This window comes from Pipistrellus hanaki, assembly GCF_964339955.1.
Source record: "Pipistrellus hanaki genome assembly, chromosome: 14".
Taxonomy (NCBI): domain Eukaryota; kingdom Metazoa; phylum Chordata; class Mammalia; order Chiroptera; family Vespertilionidae; genus Pipistrellus; species Pipistrellus hanaki.
Genome location: NC_140516.1, coordinates 34246426 through 34273452, shown reverse-complemented (window position 1 = coordinate 34273452; position 27027 = coordinate 34246426). Strand labels below are relative to the sequence as shown.

The 27027-nt window shown below is 42.7% G+C and overlaps 1 protein-coding gene across 3 annotated transcripts in view; it reads right to left on the bottom strand.

Moving 5' to 3' along the window:
- Positions 1-27027, bottom strand: part of PLCE1 (phospholipase C epsilon 1) — a 268999-nt gene that overhangs the window by 41390 nt on the left and 200582 nt on the right. For 2 of the 3 annotated variants that reach the window (XM_084903476.1, XM_084903477.1), the window contains 12 exons: positions 25697-26372; positions 20258-20440; positions 18438-18555; positions 17311-17464; positions 14421-14543; positions 14199-14335; positions 11047-11285; positions 8876-8937; positions 8625-8790; positions 5116-5223; positions 3753-3869; positions 1406-1564 (listed from right to left, as the gene is read on the bottom strand). In XM_084903476.1, coding sequence (XP_084759602.1) covers positions 1406-1564; positions 3753-3869; positions 5116-5223; positions 8625-8790; positions 8876-8937; positions 11047-11285; positions 14199-14335; positions 14421-14543; positions 17311-17464; positions 18438-18555; positions 20258-20440; positions 25697-26372 — 2242 coding nt within the window. The remainder of the gene's footprint in view (positions 1-1405; positions 1565-3752; positions 3870-5115; positions 5224-8624; positions 8791-8875; positions 8938-11046; positions 11286-14198; positions 14336-14420; positions 14544-17310; positions 17465-18437; positions 18556-20257; positions 20441-25696; positions 26373-27027) is intronic. The other variant, XM_084903478.1, reaches the window with a different exon arrangement.

Below are 27027 nucleotides of genomic sequence, written 5' to 3'. Positions count from 1 at the left end.
TCCTGTGTTGCGTTTGAGAAGGTCTCTCTTGAGGACCTAGATCTGAATCCCAGCTCTGCCACGAGGAGCTGGGTGGCACTGAGACAGTTGCATCAGGGGCTGGGCACATCTCAGTTTTCTCTTCTGTAAATAAAGGAGTTGAAAGTGACTGGAGAAATGTGGGCTCCAAGAAAGGGGAGCACCAGTCGGGAGCGCTGAGCACTAACCTCCAGGAGGCTCTGTGAGAAGGGCCACCGGCTCTCTACTTGGTTGTCTGGCCCAAGGACAACTGGGATGAGGGCACAGTTTGAAAAACTGACATTGAGGACAGATGTCAAAACTTACAAAGAACCTTGTACGCTGCAATAACATACCAGAATCAAGAAGAGTGAATTTAAGTAGGATAAATATGAGGCTCCTGCACAAGAAAGGTTAAAATTAACTGTAAACCAGGAAAAATGGGGAGACGAGACATAAGAACAGTCCCTGCGAAATGAACCGAACTCCTTTTGTTTTTCCAAAACTCAACATGAGCCTGGTATGCATGAAAGAATTTAAAAGTGAGCACAGTTCTAGGCTGCATTAGCTGAGGCATGATGTTCACATGAAGAGAGGTGATGGCTCCCCTTTCCTCATGCTGCAGAGCCTAGGAAATGCAGCTGTTCTGGAAATCACGTTTTTAAGACTGGCAAGTTCAAGAATGTCTACAAATTTAAGACTATCCAAAAATATTCTTAATGAAAAGTGAAGGCTCTTAGCAGCCATATCCTGTGGGGAACAGTTGACACAAGAATGTTTAGCTTGGAGAAGAAGAAACGCTGGTGGGGAGACATATGCTTGCTTTCTAGATATGCAATTAGCCTGTGCAGCTGCAGAGGGAAGAAGAACTGCCAAAGAGTAGGAGGAGCAGGAAGGAGGATTTGGGCTCCGCATAAAGAAGACTTCTGTAGCAACACGATCTATTCATTAGTGGATGGAGGCTGCATAAGTGACTGCAAATGACCATGTGCAGGACGGGAAAGGCAACAGCTCCAGGGACATTCAGACACAACTTGAAGACCGTAAAGGTATGCATAGGGCAGCCGTGTTGGCTTGGCAGGAAGACGTGGGCAGTAGTTGCTGGGTAAAGGAAGCAGCACAGAGGAACAGCGTTGGGGAAGAAAAGGCCCCCGGTGCTGGTTGTGAGTTAGTGATGCAGCACGGGAGGGGGGCCCGGCAAGAGGACACGGGCGAATATCGTACAGTTGATCCTTGAACAACACGGGTGTGAGGGCACTGACTTCCCACACAACCGAAAACCCATGTATAACTTCCCACTTTCCAAAAAACGTAACCACTCGTTGCCCATTGTTGACAGGAAGCCTTATCGATACCATAAATAGCAGATTACCCATAACCCATAACCTTTTTAACAAGAGGAGAGTACCTTTTGCTTTAAGATATCCACCGGCGTCTGGTGGGCTTTTAGCTTCTTATTTTTGAGGAGCACCTTTCTTCTGAGTTGGTCAGGGGAAGGAAGCATCGGATCATCTGAGAAATCACTCTCAAATAAGAATTTGGCCACCAGTTTTTCTCCAAACACAGTCTAGAAAGAAAAACACAATCAATGCCTTTTATCTATACTTGAATTATTTCAGTCCCGTTGAGTCGTTTCTAAAAATCTTAGGAAGAGCCGAAACCGGTTTGGCTCAATGGATAGAGCGTCGGCTTGGGGACTGAAGGGTCCCGGGTTTGATTCTGGTCGGGGGCATGTACCTTGGTTGCGGGCATGTACCCCAGTGGGGGGTGTGCAAGAGGCAGCTGATCAATGACTCTCTCTCTCTGATGTTTCTAGCTCTCTATCTCTCTCCCTTCCTCTCTGTACAAAATCAATAAAATAAAATATATATTAAAAAAAAAATCTTAGGAAGAGGAAGTAGGAAAGAAGCTGTTCCCCCATCTCCCTAGTAGTTTCCTAGTGGGAGGAAGGGAGCTGGTGAGAAGGCAAGGAGGAGAGGTCCAGGCCATTTCCTACACGGTGAGCTCTGACTCTTCAGGAGAATGCTCTGGGGTCTGATGTAGTAAAGATGAAAACAGAGGTCCAGTTAGAGGCTGTGGTTTGTAGAATATGGCCTGCTCCAGATGTGGGTAAGAAATCAAAGAATAGAAACCTTGAAGTAGGTATGGAAGAGGCACAGAGATGAAAGATAATAAGGAGAATTCACCATTCGGTGTAAAGAACCACAGACACCATTCTCACAATGGCTCCAGAGTGGAGTGTGTGTGCTTCAAGGAGGTGGGGAGAGAGGTAGGCACAGGATGATCCACCGGGGTAAGGGTAGAAAATATGGCAATTGCTATTTCTAGCTATTTTTATTTAGAAAAGAACAAAAATGGAAGCTGATTAGTGTTTAATGTACAGACTGAAAGGATGGCTCCTTCACTCAGTCTGTAAGTCAGACTCAGTCTAATGTCAGGAGCTGCTCATGGTCACTGAGGGACAAGGAGGAGCCTCCTGATGCAAGAGATTCAAACTTTCAGAAAGAATGAAGCATATTTGTATTAACGGTATCTCCCCTGACAGGTAAGTATTACATAATGAAGCATATTCAATCACATGAAAACTTTAGACAGCCGAAACCGGTTTGGCTCAGTGGTAGAGCGTCGGTCTGCGGACTGAAGGGTCCCGCGTTCGATTCCGGTCAAGGGCATGTACATTGGTTGCGGGCACATCCCCGGTGGGGGGTGTGCAGGAGGCAGCTGGTCGATGTTTCTCTCTCATCAACGTTTCTGGCTCTATCTCTCTCCCTTCCTCTCTGTAAAAAATCAATAAAATATATATTTTAAAAAAAGAAAACTTTAGACAATAAGTAATTAGCAAATTTACTTTAAAAATTTTTTTATGAGAGCAAAGTTGGTGTTTTTTTTTTTTTTTTTTTTTTTTTACCATTAATAAGTAATAGTATTTAAAATTAATTTTTTACTTTATCCTTTTGGTTATTCCTTTTTATATTCTACTTTTTGGATGTTTTAATTAATATATATGTTAATAAATAGGATAGGTATATGATTTAGAAATAAGTCAATAAGTACACCATAGGAATACATGTTTTAGTGTTTTACTGTTAGGAGTATATCATCAAAAAAGTTTAGAGACCATTTTTCTAAACGGGGGCAAAGGAAAGACATAGGAAAAGCTAGTTTTGTTGGCATTAATGTTTGAGGATATTTCCTGCTGAATATGTCCTTCCCTCCACTGAGAGCCATGTTTCCTCAAAAGCCTCTACCAGTGGAGGTAGGGAACATTGTAATGGCATATTTGTCCCTAAATCTGCTTTATAGTTTCCTTGTATAAGGAAGGGCAGAGTGTTACCATAGCAACTGCTGTGGCCACACTGAGCTCCTTGCGAACTTGGACCCCGTATCTGTGGGGTGGGCTTCAGAAGATGTGACTGATTTGCCCTGAGATATTGTCAGCTTTTCCACAAACAATGATAGGGAAAATCTTGGCTTCGCTGATTTGCAGTTCCAGAAGCATTGGAGGGTTGGCCTCTCCTTATCTCCAAAGAACCACAGAACAAAACAACGCTTCTATTACTCCAGCTGAAAAGATGGACCATCCAGGAGAAAGGCCAAGCCTCCAGGGCACCCCGATTTCTCAGGTCTGAGGGACTAACTGTGCTTCACAGCTGGGGTCCAGCTGAGGTGTGGTCCTTAGTGGCTCCATATAAAACTCAACAGCAATGGCAAGACAAGGGCCAAGATACCATCCTGCCTCTTAGCTAAAAATGTACCTTGAAAATGTCTGCCATTTTTCGTTGCTGAGGCAATGAACAGTGGTTCTCAATTGATATGATGATTGGCAGGTCAGAGTTGATGAAGGCACTGCGATCAATGGCTTCGATCACTTCCTATGAGAGATACAACAGCTCATTAGGGTCTGCCTTATGAGACATCTCATTAGGTATCTGTCCAGGGTGTCAGAAGGCAAGATACTTACAGCCTCAGAAAGTGTCTAAATTATTACTTTCAGAAGACTCTGGCCAAAGTGGTTTTTATATTTTCAAATTAAGTAAGAGGATAAGACTTTTTTCTATAAAGACATTAAACTGATCATATTGAGTTTTGTCCATGTGCAATAAGGTACAGCTATCAGTATGCTGAATTTAACAAATAATTAATATATTTATATTGCATATACTGTATGTAAAATACATTATTTTAGTTATAGCATCAAAAATTGTAAGCATAAGATACTTTCCTGCTCTCAAAGAGTTTATAATTTACTTGGTGCAATAAGACACACACCACATATGTTTATGTGTATATGTAAACACAATTATCAACTTCCAACCCCCTCCATGTAAAGTACAAGGGTTTTAAGAAGGCTGAATAGGGAAATGAGTTAAAGAGAAAATGCATTTTAGCCATTATCTCCACGGATGACAGAAATAATAATCTTTTCCAGACAAGCCGCAGTTCAGAGAAAAATGATGTTACACAGCCAAAGACCCTCTGAATGAGGATAATAATTACACAATGAGCCAATAAACTACTTAGAATTTGAAATAGTAATCCAGTGAGACCAATCTTCCTGGGTGACCAATTCCCCAAGTGGAACCAATTCTCATTGCTTTAAAATGTTAATTACTGAACCATCTCTTAACACAAGTTGTTGGCCTCTGTTCGCAGGACAGCAGGACAAATGTCCTTCATTCCTATAGCAAAGGAGCAGCCCTCGAATATTATATATCATCACATAGTGTAAAAATTACAATAATACAGGGGTAAGCAAAAGTAGGCTTACAGTTGTTTGTTTGGAAAAAAGACAAATAATAAATACTACAAGAATAAAACTGCGTGTCATGTGCTCACAACTGTAAGCCTACTTTTGTTAACCCCTGTATTATTATGTGAAAACTAACTTAAGGTAACGGTAACTAAACTTCGTTTGAATGAGGGTCTAATAAGAGTTCTATATCAATTTCCAGAAAAATGAACATGCGTGCAGCCTACACAGCACTAAATGCTGTGGAATTTTCAGAGCAAGGATCAGAACCCTCGACCTAAGGTACAATGCGTTAGTCACTGATTTAAGTGGCAAATGAAGATAATGATTCTCAGAGATTTGGTTTAAAGAAAGCTAAGAAGCATCACCTTGAAGGGGATCTTGGTTGTCAGTGTATGTCCATGGTAAATGATGGGCATCCCATCATCTCCGTCCCAGCAGTCCAACTCTACGCTCCTACAGCCTTGCAGGAGGACCTGTATAATCAATGAAAAAATCCACCCCAGATAAGCGAATGGAGAGAAAGCCTCAAATTAAACCCAGCACGTGATTCTATGTATCTGTGATCACATTCAGGGCTAAAGCAGAAGGGCAAGCGAACTAAAATAAACACTGCAGTTTGGCCAAGGGCCACAACTCATCAGGGGTCGGGAAGGCAGAGGACAGATTAAGGTGGAAAAAGTGCTTACCAGAGCTGAATACCATCGGAAAGTAAATTTGATAGCAAAAACATGTGACCACTTTCCCAGCAACTTTGGTCCCTCAAGGGAGCTATATATACATGGCACATGCTGAACTGGGAGAGCCAGGTGGGGGCTCTACTTAGGCAGATGTCAGAGGAGCCCAGAGGAGATGAGACCACTGATTCCTTAATTAACTTAAAAAATATCTTTTCATTGATTTCACAGAGTAAGGGAGAGGGAGAGAATAACTGTTCGGTTGTCTCCTGCATACCCCCTACTGGGGATTGAGCCTGCAACGCTATATGTGTCCTGACCAGGAATCAAACCGTGACCTCCTGGTTCATAAGTCGATGCTCACCCACTGAGCCACACCAGCCAGGCCTTAATTAAATTTTATTAAATGAAACCAATCAGGATAAAATCTTTACTTAGATACAAATTCTGCCACTGGCTAATTAATGCATTTGATATGTAGCATGTAAGAAGAGTATAAGCAAGGAGGTATCAAGGACTGTTGCCTAATCCTACAGCAGGACACTCAACCACTGAGCCACACTGGTTGGACTACTCCCTAAGCTTTGATATATTATCTCACAACCTCTTTGGCAAAGTGCTCCAGGAAACACTACCAATGAATCAGCTGACAGGGTACATCTTTGCTATCCTGGACCTAGAGTTGGAAGCAGAGCTCCTGACGTGTGTGTGTGTGTGTGTGTGTGTGTGTGTGTTGCAGCTCTGCATTGTTTGCTCAAAGCAACCTCTTTCTCCATAGAATCTATCAGCAGACTGTATTTTAGGACAGTCTTGAAAGGGTATTGAAAGGGTAACCGCCAAGTCACTGATCTGAGAATCCACATAATTATTGCCAAGTGACAGCACTCCAAAACCCGGGCTATTGGCCAGTAGAGTTGCTGCAACAAAACTGATAGTGGAATCCCTCTTATTTTAATATTTTGTTTGAATTATTTTCTAAGTCAATGGATTTTTTTTTTCATCCTCACTGAGAACATGCTTACTAGTACTTATTTTAGTGAGAGAGGAAGGACGAGAGGGAGAGAGAGAAATATTGATCTGTTGCCTCTTGTAAGGGCCCCAACTGGTGACTAAACTCACAACCTAGGTATGTGCCCCGACTGGGAATCGAACCTGCCACCTTTTGGTGTACTGGACGATGCTCCAACCAAGTGAGCCACACTGGCCAGTTGAATTATTTTCTAGATCCTTCCCACTGCACATCATGCAGTACTCAACCTTCGGGGGTGACCCACCTTCCTAGGTGGAACCTATTGTGTGGCCTGAAATGCCACGGCTCTCAGCTTCTTCCTGCAGCTAGAGTTCCCAGAGGTGTGCTGCTTGGGGCTGAACACTGTGGTGTAATATGACAGCAGAAACATGAGGCTGTTCACCTTTGTGGTGCACCTGCCACACTGGGAGAAGGTTCGCTGCCTTGCGGCAGATGGGGTGGTTTTTCAGCATGAAAAGACTAGCACTCTTTATCAAGGTCTGCATGACCTTAAGCCGTCCGTATGAGGCTAGCAAAGGAAACCCAGAGCTGGCGATTCCAGGGGAAACCAGGGCTTTCTCTAGTCCCCATCTGACCCCTAGAGTAACGCTAGGAAGTAAATAGAAGAGCTCAGGGAGGGAGTGGTGAGGAATAAAAGGAAAGGGAGACTCATACTAGGTTTAAGCACTTCTGTGTGTCTATTTGAGGGGCTGTTGCGCCTAATTCAAAAGCTGCAACAACCTCACTTGGGGTATAATGTTAAGGAGTTAAAGAAAAACTTTGAAATTAAGTAGGAAAATGAAGTAGGAATGAAAGTTGGGACATTGGTCTTTGCTTATTTTCTTGGGAGAAATATTTTCTCTCTTCATTCGCACTACCCCCCCCCCCCCCCCAACCCCAATCAATGAATTTTAGACTTTTGAACCTTGGAATTCTCTGTGCGAATGCAGGACCAATATGCATAGCTCATAAAAGAGCAGGACTTCAGCTGCAGTGGGGGCAGGCATGGGACCCCTTCTGCTCGCTCTACTGCTTGCTCATCTCAGTGTCAGCAGCTGCGGCCCCTTCACAGCACTTCTATTTCGGAAATCATTATTTTAAGGACATGTCTTCATTTCATAATAAAAGCCACATAGCTTTTAGAGTTTAGAGCACATATTTCATACTAGATAAACTTTGGACAGAAGTTTGACCCATGCTTAGAGGAATATCTGAGCTAATCTAGAGAACAAAGGAACCTCGGGTCTGCTGGGTTTGTGAAAACAATACAATGGCAATGTTCACACTTGGACTCCATCCTTTCCCCATAAGCTAAATCACATATTTATATAGGGTGTCCCCCCAAAATGTATAAACACTTAACAGCCGATAGCTCAATTGATGCTTTTGTTCAGATTTAATCACTTGGGATGAATAATTATTCAAAGTATGCATACAATTTTGGGGGGCACCCTGTACTCCTTGGAACTAACCTAGCTTCTTCTTCCTGACTGATTACCTCTTCTTGCAGGAGCTCATAAAAAAGGCAGCAGACATGAGGAAGTTGCAGAAAATGTAACAGGAGGCAACTGAGATGCAGATCATTGAGAGTTGGATGTTTAAGTCAAAAGAATGTGCTTTTTTCTAGTCTAGAGAACCTACTGACTTGCCCACAACATGCCCATGAATTAAGTGTATAGGAACAGTGCCTATGGTCTGGGCAAATCACTCCCCCTTAAGTTGGTTACCATAGGGATGGATTGGTTGTCTAACAAATTGCAAAGCATAACAACCAATACTTTGAGAATAACTTCAGAGAGAGCTGAATTTTCTACTATGCTTTCCCACTACGATATATTGATTTATTTAGCATTTAGGGAAACGATTAGATAACTTTCCCATGGGAAAATCTAATTTTAGTAGGAGTAGGTCAGACTAAGTAGGATCTACAAGCTATGAGTCTCAAATACTTTTTTCTCTCTCATTGCCCAGAATAAAGGTTAAGTATAGATAGCGAGGAAAAACCAAACAAAAAAGAAGTTAAGAAAACAACTGTATGTATAGCCTGTTTTCCCACACGTCATGTTTCCTCACATTTCACATGCAGTAGTTTCTAAGCTCTTCACAGGAGCCTGGGTCAGGCTTTTGTGATTTTGGGGGTTACGTAAATAAGGTTTAATGACAAGCACATTCCAAGGGGATTTCTCAGTACCTGGCTGTAGAGTTCTACTGAGGACTCTCCTTTAAGCTGATGGCCTGTGAGGTAGGTATTGTGTGAAGATTCAATATAATAGTAGGAGAGGGGCAGCTGTAATTCTTTCATGTTCTCCTGTGATTCATCATTTTTCGAAGCAAAGTTGTCTTTATCCATCAGAAACCTAGGAGGAAACAGACTTCCTTAGGACTGCACGGGGAAAAAGACATACTCTTAAATGACTGGGCAAAATATATTTTGAAAGTTACCTTGCAAATCCTTCAAATGACATTAGGCCCTGATGACACATACTAATGCTAGGCTCAAACTTCTGCAAGGAATACAAAAAGAGTGTTAGTTAGGTAAAGGGACTTAAGGCGGGGAAACACCACATCATTTTTTAAAACTGTTCTGTTTTCATCAGGAAACATCTAAACCAAATATTTGAACTAATTTAGCTATGTAGTGGTAAGAAGTAGATTTTTTTTTTTTTTTAAAAAGAAAACATTTATTACTAGTCAGTTTAGTATTTGAAGCATATTTACTTAAGAGAAAAGAATAAGGCTGATTTATATGAAAACAAATGGTATCAGTTTATCCAGGTGAAAACGGGGATAAAAATAGCAGCTACCATAGAGCTGGTGAGAGGGGAAATGAGATGCTTCTCATAGGGCACTTTGTACAGTGCTTGTACTCGATGATATTACAGTGATAATCATCTGACATTTTAAGCATTTCCAGTGATCAAATCTAGTCGCTGGAGAGCTAATCTGCTGATTCCCAATCAGCTGAAAAGGAAGATTGAAAACTCTGACTAATTCTGTTGTATGTGACGTCGCCACCAGGAATGGTCTCACCCCACTGTCTCCTATCACCCTGTCCTTGCAGCCTCCTGGTTACTTAGGAAAGCTTCCCACTAGGTCTCTGCTTCCACTCCTTCCCCAGCACAGATCATTCTCCAGTGGAGCCAGAGTGACCTCTAACAAACAGAAATCATGTCACATTCATTACTCCGCTGCTCAAGAATTCCCAGCAGCTCCCTGTTTACCGTGGACTAAAGCCAAACTCCTTCCCGCGGCCTAAATGCCTAGATGGCTGGGCCCCTGCCTACCTGTCTGAAACTATGTCTTCTGTGGTCCCTCTGGCTTATGCGGCTCCCATGACACAGCTTTTCTATTGTTTCTCATAAATGTCGAGCTCACACCTGCTTTGGTCTTTGAACTTGTGGCTCCTGTCTGGGATGTCCTTTCCTCGGACCTTCAATAGCTTACTTATCCAGGGCTCAGCCAAGTGTCACCTCCTCAGAGTGGCCTTGGCTTAGTCCTCTCAGCCTTAATGCACCAATCCATCCCCTTACTCTGCTCAGTCTTTTCCAGAACCCAATATTATTCCCTGAAGTTACATTATACAGGGTGGGGCAAAAATAGGCTTACAGTTGTAACTATATGAAGTAGAGTTTATTCTTGTATTATTATTTATTAAATATTGCACTATTCTTCATTTATACAACTGTAAACCCACTTTTGTTCCATCCTGTACCTTTATTCATTTATTATCTGCCTCACCCACTTGAATGTAAGCTGTGTGGAGGGCCAGATCTTGATCTTATGTATTACTATATTCCCAGATCCTGGAACAGACCCAGGCCCACAGTAGCAGTCTAACAAACATTTGCTAAATGACTAAAAAGGTTGAAAACCTAGACTACTAATTTTTTTTTTTTTTTTTAAATATATTTTATTGATTTTTTACAGAGAGGAAGGGAGAGGGATAGAGAGCTGGAAACATCGATGAGGGAGAAACATCGATCAGCTGCCTCCTGCACACCCCCACCAGGGATGTGCCCACAACCAAGGTACATGCCCTTGACCGGAATCGGACCTGGGACCTTTCAGTCCGCAGGCCGACGCTCTACCACTGAGCCAAACCGGTGCAGGCTAGACTACCAATTCTATTGCATGTGCTAGAACAAGAAGGAATTGTGTACTGATTCCTTTTAATAGTCACTGAGTAAGAGAAGGCTTGGGATCTATGTTAATTATTTATTTATGGCCCTGGCTGGTTTGGCTCAGTGGACAGAGCATCGACCTATAGACTGAAGGGTCCCGGGTTTGATTCTGGTCAAGGGCACATGTCCGGGTTGTGGGCTCAATCCCCAGTAGGGGGTGTGCAGAAGGTAGCTGATTGATGATTCTCTCTCATCATTGATATTTCTCTCTCTCTCTCATTCTCCCTTCTTCTCTGAAATCAATAAAAATATATTTAAAAAAAAGAACACTTATGTATTTGGTATTTTAAAAAAAAACCTTAACCCCCTTCTATTTCTGCCTCAAATTTAAAGAGTCCTTGGAAAGAAGTATGGAAAGAATAAATGTTTAACAGAAAATAATTAGAAGAGCCAGAGGCTTTACACAAGTGTGCACACGAAACAGGTGCATACCTGGATGATGCTGAGGATTTCATCATAAGTGCAGTGTTCTCCCTGGCAGTTCACCAGGAAGTCATTGAGCTGAAGTATGCCGACCCCAAACACGCCCAGGGATGTGCTCTCGACCCCAGTGCCATTCGTCACGATGCTTGCAGCAGCAATGGCGTCAGAGATCTGCCTCTGGTTGTCAGACAGCTGCTGTTTACTCTTAATGAACAGCCCCAAATCTGAGACATTTCTGGTCAACAAATCTGAAACAGAATCACCCAGGGAACATGGACAAACTAGCCAGCATCTTCCACAAAGTTCACTGACAGATACCTGTGCTTAATAAGTGGCATTATTAAGCTGGAGAAATTCTTCAACATTCTGTCTAAACAAGCAAAGTCATTGCTTATTCCTGGCTTCGAAGAGTAGAGGGATTAAAAAAAGGAATCAATGGATAAGTAAAAGAAACTAAGAGAGAGCTAGATCGATGACCTCGAAAGCCCATGAGCTTTGATATTTGAGGGGAATTAAACATACATTCAATTGGGGATTTTAGGCTGAATTTGAACTTTAGATTTTAGAATAACTATTTAAAATTAGTTATTCTGTACTTTAAAGATGTAATTATTCCCTGTGTAATCTCAGAGGGAAGGCAGGGGAGGGTGAGTGGGTGGGAAGAGATTAACCAAAGAACTTGTAGGCATAACCCATGAACCCAGGCAATAGTATGGTGAAAGCTGGGGGTGGGGGCGAGGGGCGAGTAGAGGGGCTCTAGGGGGCAAAAAGGAGACAGAAGTAATACTTTCAACAATAAGGATTAACAAAATAAAAGTGTAACCATAAACATTTGTGTGCAGGTTTCTGTGTACACGAACACAGGTTTTCAGTTCTTTCGTGTAAAGACCAAGAAATGCAATTGCTGGATGGTATGGTAAGAGTACGTTTAGTTTTGTAAAAAGCTGCTCAACTCCCTTCCGAAATGGCTGTACCATCTTACACTCCCACCAGCAAGGCTGCAGTGGCACCACACTGATACCATCTTGGCCAGACATGTTCATTGTGGCCACTTGAAAGACAGCCTGGAAGGTTCCCACAGAGCCAACCATGGGCTCATCCTACCACCCAGCAATTGCATTCCGAGGTGTTTACCCACATGAGGTGAAAAGTCACATACATGCACACTAAAACTTATACACAGTGTTTCAGCAGCTTTATTTATCACCAGACTCAGTGCACAAAATTCGTGCACTGGGCGGGGGGGTGTCCCTCAGTCCGAACTGCACTCTCTTGCAGTCCAGGAGCTCTCTGGGGATGTCCAACTGATGGCTCAGAGTGTGCCTAAGCTGGCAGTCAGACATCCTTAGTGCTGCTGCGGTGGTGGGAGAGGCTCCCACTACTGCCGCTGTGCTCCCCAGCTGTGAGCCCGACTTCTAGCTAAGCAGCACTCCCCCTGTGGGAGCGCACTGACCACCAGGGGGCAGCTCCTGTGTTGAGTGTCTGGCCCCTGGTGGTCAGTGTGCATCATAGCGACTGGTCATTCCACCCTTCAGTTGATTTGCATATTAGCCTTTTATTATATAAGATTGCTAAAACTTGGAAGCAACCAGGAATCCTCCCATAGGTGAATGACTAAGCAAACTGTGATAAATCCACACAATGGAATATTATCTATGATAATAAAAGCTTAATATGCTAATAAGACTGGACAGCTGAATGACCTTTCCGACAACCTTTCAGACGAAACCAGGGCTGTGAGGGCTGAGGCAAGCCACTGCGGCTGTGAGGGCCAAGCCCCTTGCATGAATTTTGTGCATTGGGCCTCTAGTCTATAGTAATAAATATGTAATATGCTAATTAGATTGTACGTCCTTCTGGACGAAGTGGGGCTGTGAGGGTGCCAGAGGGAAGCCTACTCTTGCATGAATTTTGTGCATTGGGCCTCTAGTTCAGCTATAAAAGGAAATGAGCTGTGAAGCCATGAGAAGACTGGAAGAGGCCTTAAATGTGTATTGCTAAGTGAAAGAAGCCTGTCTGAAAAGGCTATGCACTGCGTGATCATAAATATGACATTGTGGAAACGGCGATACTGTGCAAACTGTAAAAAATAAATAAATAAAAATCAGTGGTTGCCAAGGGGTCCGAAGGAGGTGTCATGACTAGATGGAGCACAGGGGATTTTCAGGACAGTGAAACTATTCTCTGTAACATGGTAATGGTGAATACATGTCATACTTATGTCAAAGCCCATAGAATACGCAGCACAAACAGTGAGCACTAATGCAAACTATGGGCTTCAGTTAATATTAGTATATCAGTATTGGCTCCCTATAACACATATGCAAGATATTAATAACAGGGGAAACTATGTGGGGAGAGAATATGTGAACTCTTTGTTCTTTGCACTCATTTTTCTGTAAATCTAAAACTGCTCTTAAAAAACAGCCCATTAAATTTTTAAAAAGTGTAACTGGTTCACTAAACCATAGTTAGCACATCTTATGACTAAAGTTGAAAAAGGTTAATATTCTTAGCTAAGGACAATATAGGTTTCAAATAATTAAAAAGCAACTGCATAAAAGAGGACTTTGTTTTTGTTTTGTTGTGATTATATTTTCCACTTTGTTTTTGTTTTTGCTTCGTTGTGCTATTTTCCATCAAGAACAGAGAGAAAAAGAAAAGCCTTTAAAATTCATGGCTAGTGCTGGTGCTGGCGGTGGTGAGTGGGACAGAACTAGACATTCTGGTTTACAGATTCGGGAAAATGTCCTGGGTGTCCAGACAGCAGTGCCCTGCTGAGGTCACCACAGAGGCTCGTTGCTAAAGGGCAGACAACCCCCACCCTGCGGCTGAGCACCCATCGCCTGTAGGCAGGGAAGAGACCGGTGGTTCTCACCACACCCCAGGGGACATGTGGAAATGGGCGGGAAAGGGGTTCCAGTTGCCAGCAGTACTGGAAGGCTCCACTGGTTAAATGTACTGAAATACACGGACACAAGGATGAATTTCCTTGTCTCAAATGCCAAGGACACCATGAAAAAGTTTCTCCAAATGTTTCGCCATGCTCCAGGTAGCAGCGGACCGCGTGAGGCAGGCGGAAGGTTCGTGTGATTGGATCTCTAGCTCTGGTTTCTCAGATAGAAAGATCTCGGAGGGAAAGATCAAACTGTTACACAAACCTAGATCAGGCTGGAGACCGCTGGTGTTCTCGTCAATGGTTAGGTTGGTGTAGAGCGGGGCCGACTCAGAGCCCGACCGGTTGCAGGGCACGGCGTAGAGGTCGAAGAGATCCTTCAGGTCCTTGCGGCTCCTTACACTGGGTGAGGAATGAAAACGCCTCGCATGCAGCACTGCTGCTAAAATGCGGGGCTGAGGAAGGGGCGGGAGGAAGCGGGCCATACCTGAAGGATTTGAACAGCTCCACAAATTCAACGAAACTCATGTTGCTGTCGGAAACCATGAAGCTCTGAAAGCCCCTCATCCCTCCTTTGATGCGGCCGTGCCAGCTGCTGCTGCTCCAGGCACTGCAAGAAAAACATCGTCTTAATGGGCAGCACGGGCCCCCGTCTGCCCTCCTGCCCCATGATGCTCTCGCGTTAAGCAATAGGACCAAAAAGATGGACTGCAAGTCATTTAAGGTGGAGGCTATTTTCATGCCTCTCAAAATTTATATTATGTCAGAGGGGGTCAAACATATGAGACACTGAAACGGCCTCATGTTTACAGACTATTTAATAAGGACATAAGGTCAAGGTTAATATGCTTCCACTAATTAAAACAGTTCTTTGAAATCACAGGCCAGTCGGGGGAGGGAAGATAGGGGGGAATGTAAATGTGACTTTGAAGAAAAGTCATTTTTAAAAAAAAGAGCCCCAAATTACTAGATTATAACTTATGGGAAATGATGCATGTTTCCCCCTGTATTCTGAATTATAGAAACCCATTTTTGTAGAATGGCTTGAATGCCTTAATGTCTTCTTTTTGTCCTTTTTAAACAAGTTCTTAGATGAGTTCAGGGAAGGGCTTTTAATACTAATGGAAAATGTGAGTCAGAAAAATATTAAGAATGGAAAGAAGCCAATTCTGTCTAGGATTATATTTGCACCTGCCAAGGCTGTATCTATTCAGTATAAAAATATCAGTCAGCTAGATCAAAACTTCAGTCTGGCTATTTCACAACATTTTTTTTTTTTAACGTTCTCTACTGGTTCCCTGACAGGATAATATGAAAAATGTTTTGACTGGTTGTTAACCAAATCAATGAACAAGATCTCTCTTGTTCTTTCACTTTTGTCTTTTATTTTTTACTTTAGAAATATTTCAACTTATATAAGAAAGTATAGAGAATATTGTAATGGCTAGACTGTTCACCCTTAATCCTGCTAACGATGTTTACTCACAGAGAATGATTCTGCGCTGACAGCTGAAGTTTAAAGGAAGAGTATTACGAAAGGCTAGATTTATATTATTCTGAGGGGAAAGGTTGTTGGCCCTCCACGTGTGTGGGAAATAGAGGGTGGAGGTTCGGGAAGAGGAGGGAGGTCCCATAAAGTGGTTTATCACTTCATTTCAACAGGAACGTCCCTGTCTTGCCTCTATTCCAGGACCAGCCGCGGTCTGAGGGCAGCCCCTGACTTCAGGGAGCTCCACGTGTCTACTCTTTCCCTTCCTGGGCTCAGTTTTGCTTTTCCCCTCGAACACTATTCAGGCTGATTTTTCCTCTGCCCTGTCTTTTCCTCCTGTTTTAGAACACTTGGTGGGCTGTGGTGTCTGTCCGTCTGTGATCTTGCATCTGATATGTTAGTTTCTCTATTTCTACCTCTTTAAAAGTATTTTCCTCTCTGATTCTGCCCTTCCTTCCCCTGCTCATGAGTGACTGAAATAAAGGGAAGGGCTATTTACTCCCAGTGACTTGGCTATTTTGTGCATCAAGGATGCTGTATAGGCTGAATTTGAATGTAGCGAATTCTGATTCTTTGTAACTTTTAAATGTGTTATGTACCTAAATTTGTGGAAAAGTTGTTAAGAGTGACACAAAGAATTCCCACGCACCCTTGGTCCAGTTTCACCAAGTACAGAAATCTGGATGTATAAAGCTTATATTGTGTTCATTGTTCACATTGTGAAAGAATGCTTCCCTTTAAAAAATGATTTACTGTAGCGTGTGTGTGTGTGTGTGTGTGTGTGTGTGTGTGTGTGTATGTATGTGATTAATGTTTCCAAAGCCAGCGTCTGCACAGACCCATTTCCTCCTCCTGCTCCTCTCACGGGCAAAGTGGAGTGCCTGTTTTATCTCGGTTCTGCCTGGAATCTCTGCATTTCTTAAACTGTCGTGTGAGGCAGTGGGAGATGGTGTGGCTTTCCAATTCCTTTGGAAGGCTTTCATTTTAATGTTATTTCTTCTGCCGAAACCGGTTTGGCTCAGTGGTAGAGCGTCGGTCTGCGGACTGAAAGGTCCTGGGTTCGATTCCGGTCAGGGGCATGTACGTTGGTTGCAGGCACATCCCCAGTAGGGGGTGTGCAAGAGGCAGCTGGTCGATGTTTCTCTCTCATTGACGTTTCTAGCTCTCTGTCTCTCTCTTTTTCTCTCTGTAAAAATCAATAAAATATATTAAAAAAATTAATATTATTTCTTCTGAGAGGATAGATGTTGTTCCAAATCTGTAATTTGCATGGACCTTATAATTTACTGTAACACCAGCTTGGAAATGATCTAAACATATCTGACTTGCTGCAATACATTCATTCCTCTAGACATATAGAGCTTATTATATAAGACGAGTATTAAATAAACCCAATAGCAAAGGGTCCGTGTTTGCACAGTTCAGTCTAGTAGCCACCAACCACTTGCAGCCCTGAGGCACTTTGAATGTGGTTAGTGTGACTGAGAAACGGAACTTTATTTTTTATTGCATTTAGCCAGAAGCTGAATTTTAAATTTTATTTAATTTTAATTAATTTAAATAGCCTTCCCCTCTCCCCCTGCCGCAGGCTAGTGCCTACTATATTGGACAGTGCTAATTTGGAAAGTTACAGCTCAGATTTGGTTACTATTGCCCTTTGGGGGGCTGATGTGCCAAATAATTAGGAGCCATTATAGCACTATGAGGAAATAGGAGTATAAAATCAGGAAAATTAGGAGCATGTAAAAACTGGGGGTCTTTCCGTTCTCAATGTCATTGCTAAGTCAACTCAGAGACAGTCTTTCCACAGAGCACTGGAAGAAGACGCCCTGCTACACAGCCTGAATGCTGTGAGGGGTCCTGCTGTTTTGTCATGTTAAGGCCCCACCTGGACGGGCTCTTGTTTGAAGACAGCACAGGGGAGGACACTGGCCTGATGGGAGATGACGTTCCGGCAGCCAAGATGGGGGACCCAGCCGTGGTCAGAGAGTGGGCTCTTCTGGAAGGGAGAGGGTTAGGCGGGCTTGTGATGGCATTCGCCTCTGTGAGCGTGAAAGACAGAAAAGAAACAATAACCCCATTTCCCTCAGAATCAAAGACAACAAAGATGCTTCTGGATGTCTGAGCAAATCACTCTAAGCAGGCAATTTCTACACAAGGAGCATCAACATATTCAGATGAATGAACTCATCTGAGGGTTCTCAACACCAGTACAGATGAGAATCATCTGGGGGTGCTTAAAAAGTATGCAGATGTTCAGGTCCCAGACACAGCATCTGAATCAGTGGCTGGAGTGTGGACAGGGCATCCAGATATCTATCTATCTATCTATCTATCTATCTATCTATCTATAATATATTTTTATGGATTTCGAAGAGGGAGAGGGAGAGAGAGATAAAACATTAGTGGTGAGAGAGAATCATCATTCGGCAGCCTCCAGCCCCCTACTGGGGATGGAGCCCGCAACCCGAACATATGCCCTGATCAGGGTTGGAAACCCGTGACATCTTGGTCCTTGGGTTGACGCTCAACCATTGAGCCACACCTGGCTGGACAGATATATTTTTTTTTAAAAGCTCTAATTTCCAGCGGGGGTTGAGAATCACTGGTCTAACCTAGCGGTTTGCCGCTCTGTTGACTAATGAGTTTGCCGACCACTGGATAGGGGCTTAATCACAAGGAACAACAACAGCCTTGAAATCGAGAGTCTTGGTCAGTGGTCAGCAAACTAATTAGTCAACAAAGCGGTAAACTGAGGCTCTCAAGCCGCAGTTTGCCGACCACTGGTCTAACCTATCAAATTGTATCTTGTATGGCTAATACAATAATGTCAAGGTAAGTAATGAGAATTTTCTTCCAAGTGCACAGTGCTTGCAGAAATACCTCCAGGGTTCCATCATCTATTTAAGTATATTTAACAAGATAAAGAGTTCTGCCCTCCACACTTAAATTGCCATTTAAACCCAATGTGTGTTTTTCTCATACAGGAATGTCAGCTGGGATTGTCTGCTTTACCTGACTCTTCTTGCTCATTAATGTCCTGAGGATCAGAGCCACTCCAGCTTCGGCACTCTTTGTGCAGTTTGGCCTTTCGGGTGGCCATCTCGTCGTCGGTCGCCTCTCCACTCTCACCCTGGGAACACAAAACGCAGAGTGGTTCCCATTCTGTGTTCCTCTCCTACCACTGCTTTAGTCCGGGCAGGTCCCTGTTTTCTGAGGGACCCACCTTCAAGGCTGCCTCCCCCTGGGGAAGCCAGTAAAGACCCAAGTATTCTCATGGGATATTATCCCATTTGTCCTTCACTATACAGCAGCACTCCTCAGGGGAGGGGGCCATAAAAGGAGACATGGGATCCCTGGAATCTCCACGTAGAGACAGAATCATACGACTTAAGCATCAATAGCCTTCTATCTGCAACCCTGGGGAAAATATATCATCATGTTATAGTGATAATATATGTAATGAAATATATAATAAATAATGATAAATATTCTATATAATAAAAGTCTAATATGCTAAGTGTCCAGTTGGCTGGTCAGCCATTCAACCAATCAAAGTGTAATATGCTAATGATATGCTAAGGCTGCTCAACCACACACTATGACATGCACTGACCATCAGGGGACAGACACTCCTACTGGTAGGTTAGCTTGTTGCTGGGGTCCAGCAGATGAGGACTGAACGAGAAATGCTTTGGAGCCCTACCAGAGTCCCTCCCCAGCTGGCCAACCTCCTGCATCCCTCCCTGGCCCCGATCGTGCACTGGTGGGGTCCCTCGGCCTGGCCTGCACCATCTCGCAATCTGGGCTGAGGGACATCCCCCATCCCACCCAAGAGCACAAATTTCGTGCACCAGGCCTCTAGTATGTCTATATTGTGATAAAAGGTATAACATAAAATTCACCACCTTAACCATTTTAAGGGTGGGCACTATATGTGCCTTGTTGTGCAACAATCCCTAGAACTTTCTCACCTTGTAAAACTGAAACTCTATATCCATTAAACAACTACCTTTCACCCCCCAGCTCCTGGCCACCACCATTCTACTTTCTGTTTCTAAGTGCTGGACTGCTCTAGGTACCTCATGTGAGTGGCACCGCATGGTATTTGTCCTTTTGTGACTGGCTTCTTTCACTTAGGGTAATGTCCTCAAGGTGCACCCATGATGTAGCATATGAAATAATTTTCTTCCTTTTTCAAAGTTCAATTATATTTCATGGTACGTCTATCTCACCTTTTCTTTATCCTTCATTCATGGATGAACATTTAGCAGGTCCTTTGAGATCTTTAAAATCTGATCCCCATTTCTTCCTCACCTTTCCCCGCCCTCACAGAGCTTCTGCTCCAGCTTAGAGCATGAACTCATAACTATACGTGCTTCCCTGAACAAGCCACATCTTTCATGCCTCTCTGTTGCCTCATCTGCCTGGGATGCTTTCCCCTATGTTATCTGTAAACTCCCATACAACCTTCAAGAACCATATGTCAATTGCTCTGTGAAGTCTTTTCTGCCTGCCTCTCAGCCCTATATCCTCCTTCTCTCCACTCCTAAAGCACTTTGAAGACGACATAATAATAACTTATTTAGATCCCACTCAGTATGTTAACACATCTGTGTCCCTCTATGGACCCTGACTTTTTTCTGGTGTTGTTGACTCAGTTCCTAGCACTGGGTGTGGCGCCCAGGAGGTGGTGGGTAGACCCTTAAACTTCATTTATTTTATGCCTCATGTTGTCCCAAATCCAAATAACCTAAGATCATTTATGGTGATACAGACCATGCAATGGTCCCAGATGATTGGATCTGATGCTCAATAAACAAGTAACACTCTACCCTCATAAGGATTTTCTTCTTCTTCTTGGCAGTACTGATGCCCAGGGTGTTGTTCCTCTGCATGTTGGGCTTCTCGGCACTCTTTGCTGATGTCCCAGGGCTGGGGTTTCGGGTACTCCATCGTCTGCCACCAAACAACTCCACAGCATGAGCCAAAGTTGGGCCTTCATACCGTCCATCCTCCTGTAGAAGAACCATATGCTGAACACATACAGGGAACAGCAAGCAACGGGGAAGTAAATACATGCATGGCTCCCAGGAAATTCCCAGGGATGGAGGAGCACAGGCAGCCACTGAGGAATAACAATCTGGCCACCCAAGTGGCTCTATTTTCTAATCCTCAGGTCTCTGTGGGGGATTTCATCACATCCTCTGCAGTCCTGGTCACCTCCCTGCTGAGTTCCAGTGACGTGCTTTAATAGGGCCGTGTCCAACTGGTATTAACAAAAATAATTTCCCTTCCCATTTCCCAAGGTTACGTACAGAATTACCACTGCAAAAAATTCATTAAGATGTGTTTCGCAAAGTAGGGCTTTGGAGAAGCTGGGTGTGTGTGAATCTATTTAAGTAAAATCAATCCTTATTCGTTATTGTTTCACTCTAGGTATTTTCACACTGGTTGATGCTTGCGACAGTCTGACTTTAAAGATAGGGTATGTGGCATACCTAAAAGCCACGCTGGAGGGTTCTGAGGAACACCTCAAATAGTTGGGCTGCCATCCTCCCAAGTGACTAATATCCGAGGATAGAGAGACCAGGGACTCAGAACATCAGGCATATGATGCTGTGAGCAGCAAAAACACACTCGAAGGGCGGGCAGTGACTTACAGTAGCTGTTTCTCCTAAGGCAATGCCATATAAGATGCAGTGAGCAGCGAGAATTTATTTATTTAATTAAATATTAATTGTTCAATTGACAATGGTAAAAAATTCTCCTTATAAGATAGGAAACCCAGGTAATAAAACTACAAAAAGATGCATATGAATTAAAGATACTGATACAGATTGCATAAAAGGGCTCTTTTAAAAATACTTTCCATTTACTATCTTTATTTTCTGCAAATGTTTAAGGCTAGTCCTCCTTTGTAGTTCCATAGAAGTGGCAGTAAATGGATTTTGCTTTGTAAATAATAAAGCGGCTGTGTGTGTGTGTGTGTGTGTGTGTGTGTGTGTCTGCGCTTCTTCCTAGTGTTCAGTGACTGTCTGATTTTATGACTTGAGTTGTGACCTCTCACTTCCTGCATCCTGTTCAGAATCCCAGGATGCTGAGCAAATTAGATACTTGATATGGGAAACTTTTGGTGCTCTCTTGTAGTGGATATCTGTGATTTATACCTGTCCATTAATCATCTCTCTTTTCTCTAACCATATCCTAATTTTACTTTATCCCTTCTCCCCTGGACGTAGTCATGGGTTTAACATCTCTTGACAAATGGTTGACACAGGATCCAAAGAAGCCCATCAGAACCTCTCTCCCTAGAAGAAGAACCTTGAATGCAGTGATGTGAGAATAAAAATGGCTGGAGATCATGCCACCGGTGCAGGCTTGCTGAAGAGAGTCCCGGCTAACAGGTCCCTACCACTGGCTCCAAAGTAGCCAATGACCCAATTTCATAAAAAGATTTTATCTACCTTACTGAATAATATACAAAAAATTTATGGGTCTTAACTAATACATTTTCTAAAATTTAATAACTCCATTAAAATTTAAAACATCTGCTCTGCGAAAGATACTATCAAGACCATTAGAAGAAGACAAGCCACCGAATGGGAGAAAATATTTGCAAAAGAAACATCTGATAAAGGACTGCTATCCAAAATATACAAAGAAATCTTAACATTCAACAATAACAAGGCAATTAACCTGATTTAAAAAATGGGCCAAAGACCGTAACAGATACTTCGGCAAAGAAGACATACAGATGGCAAGTAAACATACCCAGAGTGAACACTAAGGTAAACTGTGGACTTGGGGTGATTATGATGGACAATGCAGGCTTATTCTTTGTAAGAAAATGTACCATTTTGGTGCGTGATGCTGACTATGGGGGAGCCTATGCATGCATGGCAGCAGGAGGTTCATGGAAAACCAATGTACCATGAACCTTGTGCTATTGTTACTGTAAACCCAAAACTGCTCTAAAAAGAAAGTCTCTAATAAGAAATGTAATAGACCCAATTACCTTCTACATATAAAAGAATCAGCCTCTACCGCTTTGGCTTTTTTAACTAAGAACATCCCAACATGGGCCAAACTTTACTCTTTTTTTAAAATAATATATTTTATTGATTTTTTACAGAGAGGAAGGGAGAGGAAAAGAGAGTAAGGGACATCTATCAGAGAGAAACATCAGCTGCCTCCTGCACACCCCCTCCTACTAGGGATTGCCCTCAACCATGGTATATAACCTTGACTGGAATCGAACCTGGGACCCTTGAGTCTGCAGGCCAACACTCTATCCACTAAGCCAAACTGATCAGGACCAGACTTTACTCTTAACAAAAATATATTTGGTCTGAAAAAGGCAGGATTCCCTTGTTTAATCTTTAAAGGAGATTTTCTGGGATCTGAAATGTGGTTAGAATCTCTCTTTCATTTTATACAAAACAATAACCCCATTTGGGATGGGTGAAGGATGCACCTTCTATTTTTAATTTGGGAGAAGGACTACTGTGAGTGAATACACAATCTCAGTTTTAGAAAAAAAGTTCATGTGGAAGTTGAGGATCAGGAAATCGATTCCTTAAAAATATTCATGCACTTTTACCTCTTAGCATATCTTTGCACATGATATATTGAAGATAGTTAAACTGATCTAACCATTTTAATAAATCCTTATTTTTCTTGAAGATAGCCAGAATTCGTTTCTGTTGCTTACTACCAAAGAAGTCTGTCTACCTGGTAATCCTATATTTAACCTTCTCAGCTTCCCAGAGATCTTTCCAAATACCCAGGATTATGGGTTCTTAGCTCTGCCCATGATAACCTTGAGTCAAAGTTTTGATACTAGTTTTTCCTCTACACTCCACATCAAATAAAGTGCATGGTTTACTTTCTTTTACTTTCCTGTATTCCTACGCTTCATTACAAATGTCACTATTTCTTCTTGACTTTTGCTTTATCTCCTGCTACTATTTCCATTATATCAATTTACTAATATTAAAATACTTTTATTTGAAGATAACGTCACATGCATTCATCACAGAAGGGGACTCGAATGTTAGAAATATTATTTTCTATACAAGCTCTTCCCAAATTAGAGATAAAGAAATATTCTTGCAGGGCCCTTAAAAGCAGTTTTGAAAAACTCAAGACTTTTTTTTTTTTTTTTTTTAAATAAATTTCTTTAACTCAAATATACATTATATAGGTTTCTTTTGTACTTGGGACTCCTCCAAGCCTTAAATGTGCTAAGCCTTATTATAAGTCACCACGAGGGGCATTCAGCATGCTGCCTATTTGACCTTTTGTTCTCCAAGTACCAAATTAGCATCATTTTGATGTTCCTTAAGATAGTCTGAGAACACGTCTGTATAATAGGAAAATGGTCAGTTTGTTGACTAAGAAATCTCTAGTGTTTATTTCTAAGACATGATGCCTTCCTTCCTGGGCAGTTCATGTAGGACACTGTTTTGAGGAAGAACGTCACCTATGTTTTCAGAAGAGACTGAGATACATGGAGTTGTTTTGCCTTTCCACTGTAACCACTTGGTTCCATGCAGGGAGGAGGGTGGAGGGTTTGGTAGGGGGAAGGGAGAGGTGTAGCCGGATTTGCTGCTGATAGGAGTGAGTCTGCCCTAGGTCACTTCCTGTGCCTTTGCTCTAGCAGCACCTCTTCCTCTTCCTTCTTCTCATAAGCTGTTCATGGTCTAAGCTGGTGCCTCTTTCAGCAAAACCTGAGAAACTAAGTATACTTTATGGATTAATTCAGCTACTTTATGCTCTAAGCTTGGGAAGGAAACAAATGGAGCCAATATATCACATAGCCTTTGTGCCAGTGGTTGTAATTGAGCTCAAAGACTTTGGTTTATGGCCAGGTTGACTGGATTTCCATGATTTTATAAGGCTGCAGAATGACTGTAAGTAAAAATCAATATTCATAATTGCTCCTGAAGACCCTCCTCCAAGCAACTGACAGCACTGAAAGCTCCTTGTGGAGTAGATAGGAAGAAGGTATTCTGGTTTCCACTTTAGATGAATTAACTAAAAGGGGCTTTGTGCTGTGCAGCATTAGCATACCCGTGTATGTAGGCCTATGTGCTTATTAATTAATTAATCAAGTTACTTATTCAGGATATGATCTCTCTTCAGAGGTATTGCATGGGCATGAGGAAGCGGGATTTCTATTCCCAAAGTGAAGGTTTCCAATGAATCAGTTAGTCCCTAGTTAACAATAAAAGTACCTCTCTTTACATCTCGCAGGGGAAATGTGTCTATTTTCAGAAACATGGTAGAACTGTGAAAAGTGCATGAAATCAGTCACTTTAGTACTTTAAGTCATAGTTCTATTTGTTCTAAACACTAGTAAAAAAGTTAAGTCCCCTCTTCCCCCAGAGATAGAAAAGCATAAAAAAGAGAAACTGAATGCTTTGATATAGCTCCTTTGACAATGCTAGTGACAGTGTCGCCTTGTGGGGGGCCTGTGACTCAGTTTCCAGGCTCTGCCCTGCTTTCTCCACAAGCATGGTGTCTCTTCTCACCACCTCCCTCTGCCCAGTCCTGCTGTCAGGCCTGAACACAGTGGGGGGTGTTACAGTCCCTGACAATTTAGGGTTAATGAGAGACTGGGGTTCAGTGAGAAACTATTAATACCTCCCAAGGCTGCTTCCACCCTAAACCTTGTTGGGACGAACTCCATGTGAGTTATCCCACACTTGGGAAAGTTTCTGTTGACCTTGGAAATTCTATAGTTAGAAATACAGTCAGTTAAATAACTCCCCGAGAGTCACGTAGCATATTAGGTGATGGAACAGGATTTCTATTCCCAAAGTGAAGGTTTCCAATGAATCAGTTAGTCCCTAATTAATAATAAAAGTGTTCAGATCCCAATGCTTTCTGTGAAAACTTTAAGGGAAAATGCTTTTACATTAACTGGTTTCTTTTCAGATGGGAGAGGTATAATGACCACAGTCACTATTTTCATATCAAATAATAACAGGACCTACTATGAGCCAATTTCCTTTATATATAAGAATTTACAATTTGCCTTTACACATATAAACTCAATGAAACCTCACAGACACCCTATGAATAAATAGGTATTGCTGTTCTTCTCATTTTATAGATAAAGATTGAGCACAGAGAGGCTAAGTGAAAGCTGTCCACTATCACTCAGGTAGGAAGTGACAGCATTGGGAGAATGAGCCAAAAGTGTTTTCGTAAGATTTATACCGTTAGAATGATACTGCTGAGGAGAGAGGGAAGGTCGCACCCCTTACCTGATAGAGGCTGACGTACTGTTTCCGCAGCCACTGCTGTCTTTGGTCAGGGAACTTCCTCATCTTTCTCACAGCTTTCGTGAGTTCCAACAGTCCGCTGAAGAGCATTTTAGCTGTGTGCTTCGGCGCCACAAAGTGCAGTAATCTATTGTCCGTGGTCTGAAGCCCATAGAGCAGCGTCACACCAGTCTCCGAGAGAAACATGCCGCTTAGTTTGTTTTGAACACACACAGTGTGTATATCAATGCCAGGGTGCCCCATGTACACAGCCTTTACGGAGAACAGATCCAAGACCCCCTCCGCCAGGCCACTTAATCCAGCGTTGCCCAGTAGCGGGAATTTGCCAGGCTCGGATGTGGCAGTAAGCACACCGAGTTTTGCTTTCGCACTGGCTGGGGAGGCCGTGGTGGGCTTGGTCCAGGTCAGGGTGCTGTTGTCAGGCTGAAGCTGGAGGAAGCAGCGGGCGGAGAGGTGCGTGTCCTGGTCATAGCGGATGACCGTGGCCCCCTGCAGCAGGAACTGGTGCACGTCAGCTCGGACAGACAGCACGTACCATGGGATGAGCTCTATCCCGTGGTCAAAGGCCTTCTGTGGCTCCTCTAACCCATGAGGGTCCCATTCTTTGGGCTGCTCAAAGATGTCGTTTTCCGTATCCAGCAAATCTCCAATTACAAACCTGATGGAAAGAGATACAAATCTGGTCTGTCTTATAAGCAGAAGTGAGAACAACACAAAGCCTTTTACTGACACTGGGCATATTTTTTATTCCATGATGAACTTTAATTAGCATAGAAAACATAAAATGCTGAAAGTCACAGTAATTTTTATAGCTATGTTATAAAACCTTGTATATAGCAATATTATAAACACAGGGATAAGGAAAGAAATTACTAGGTTAGTTATGTATTTTAATGTCAACAGCAAATTATCATTATGTATTCATTTTCCCTGTTGTGTTAGGAACTGTGTTAAATATTCTACATACATTTTTGCACCTGATCCCACTTTCGAAGTAAGGTTTCTTACTATTTTTTTTTTTTAATCCTACGAAGATACCTGAGGCTTGGAAGGGGTGGGTAACTCCTCCAGGTTACCCAGCTCAGAAGAGGCCTAAGGGAGGCAGAATTCTGGTCTGTCTGACTCTTTAGCCTGGAACCTTCATCACTAGGTTCTTTTGCTTTCAACTTGATTGTTAAGAAGAGTCATGACCTGAATACAGAAGGGCTAATGTGGGCAAACCAAGCCTTAATAAACTGGCCCGAGAAGAGCCTCTGTTAAAAATCAAACACGATTGGTTCAAAGACACTCGTTGGGAAATAGAATCATGGCAG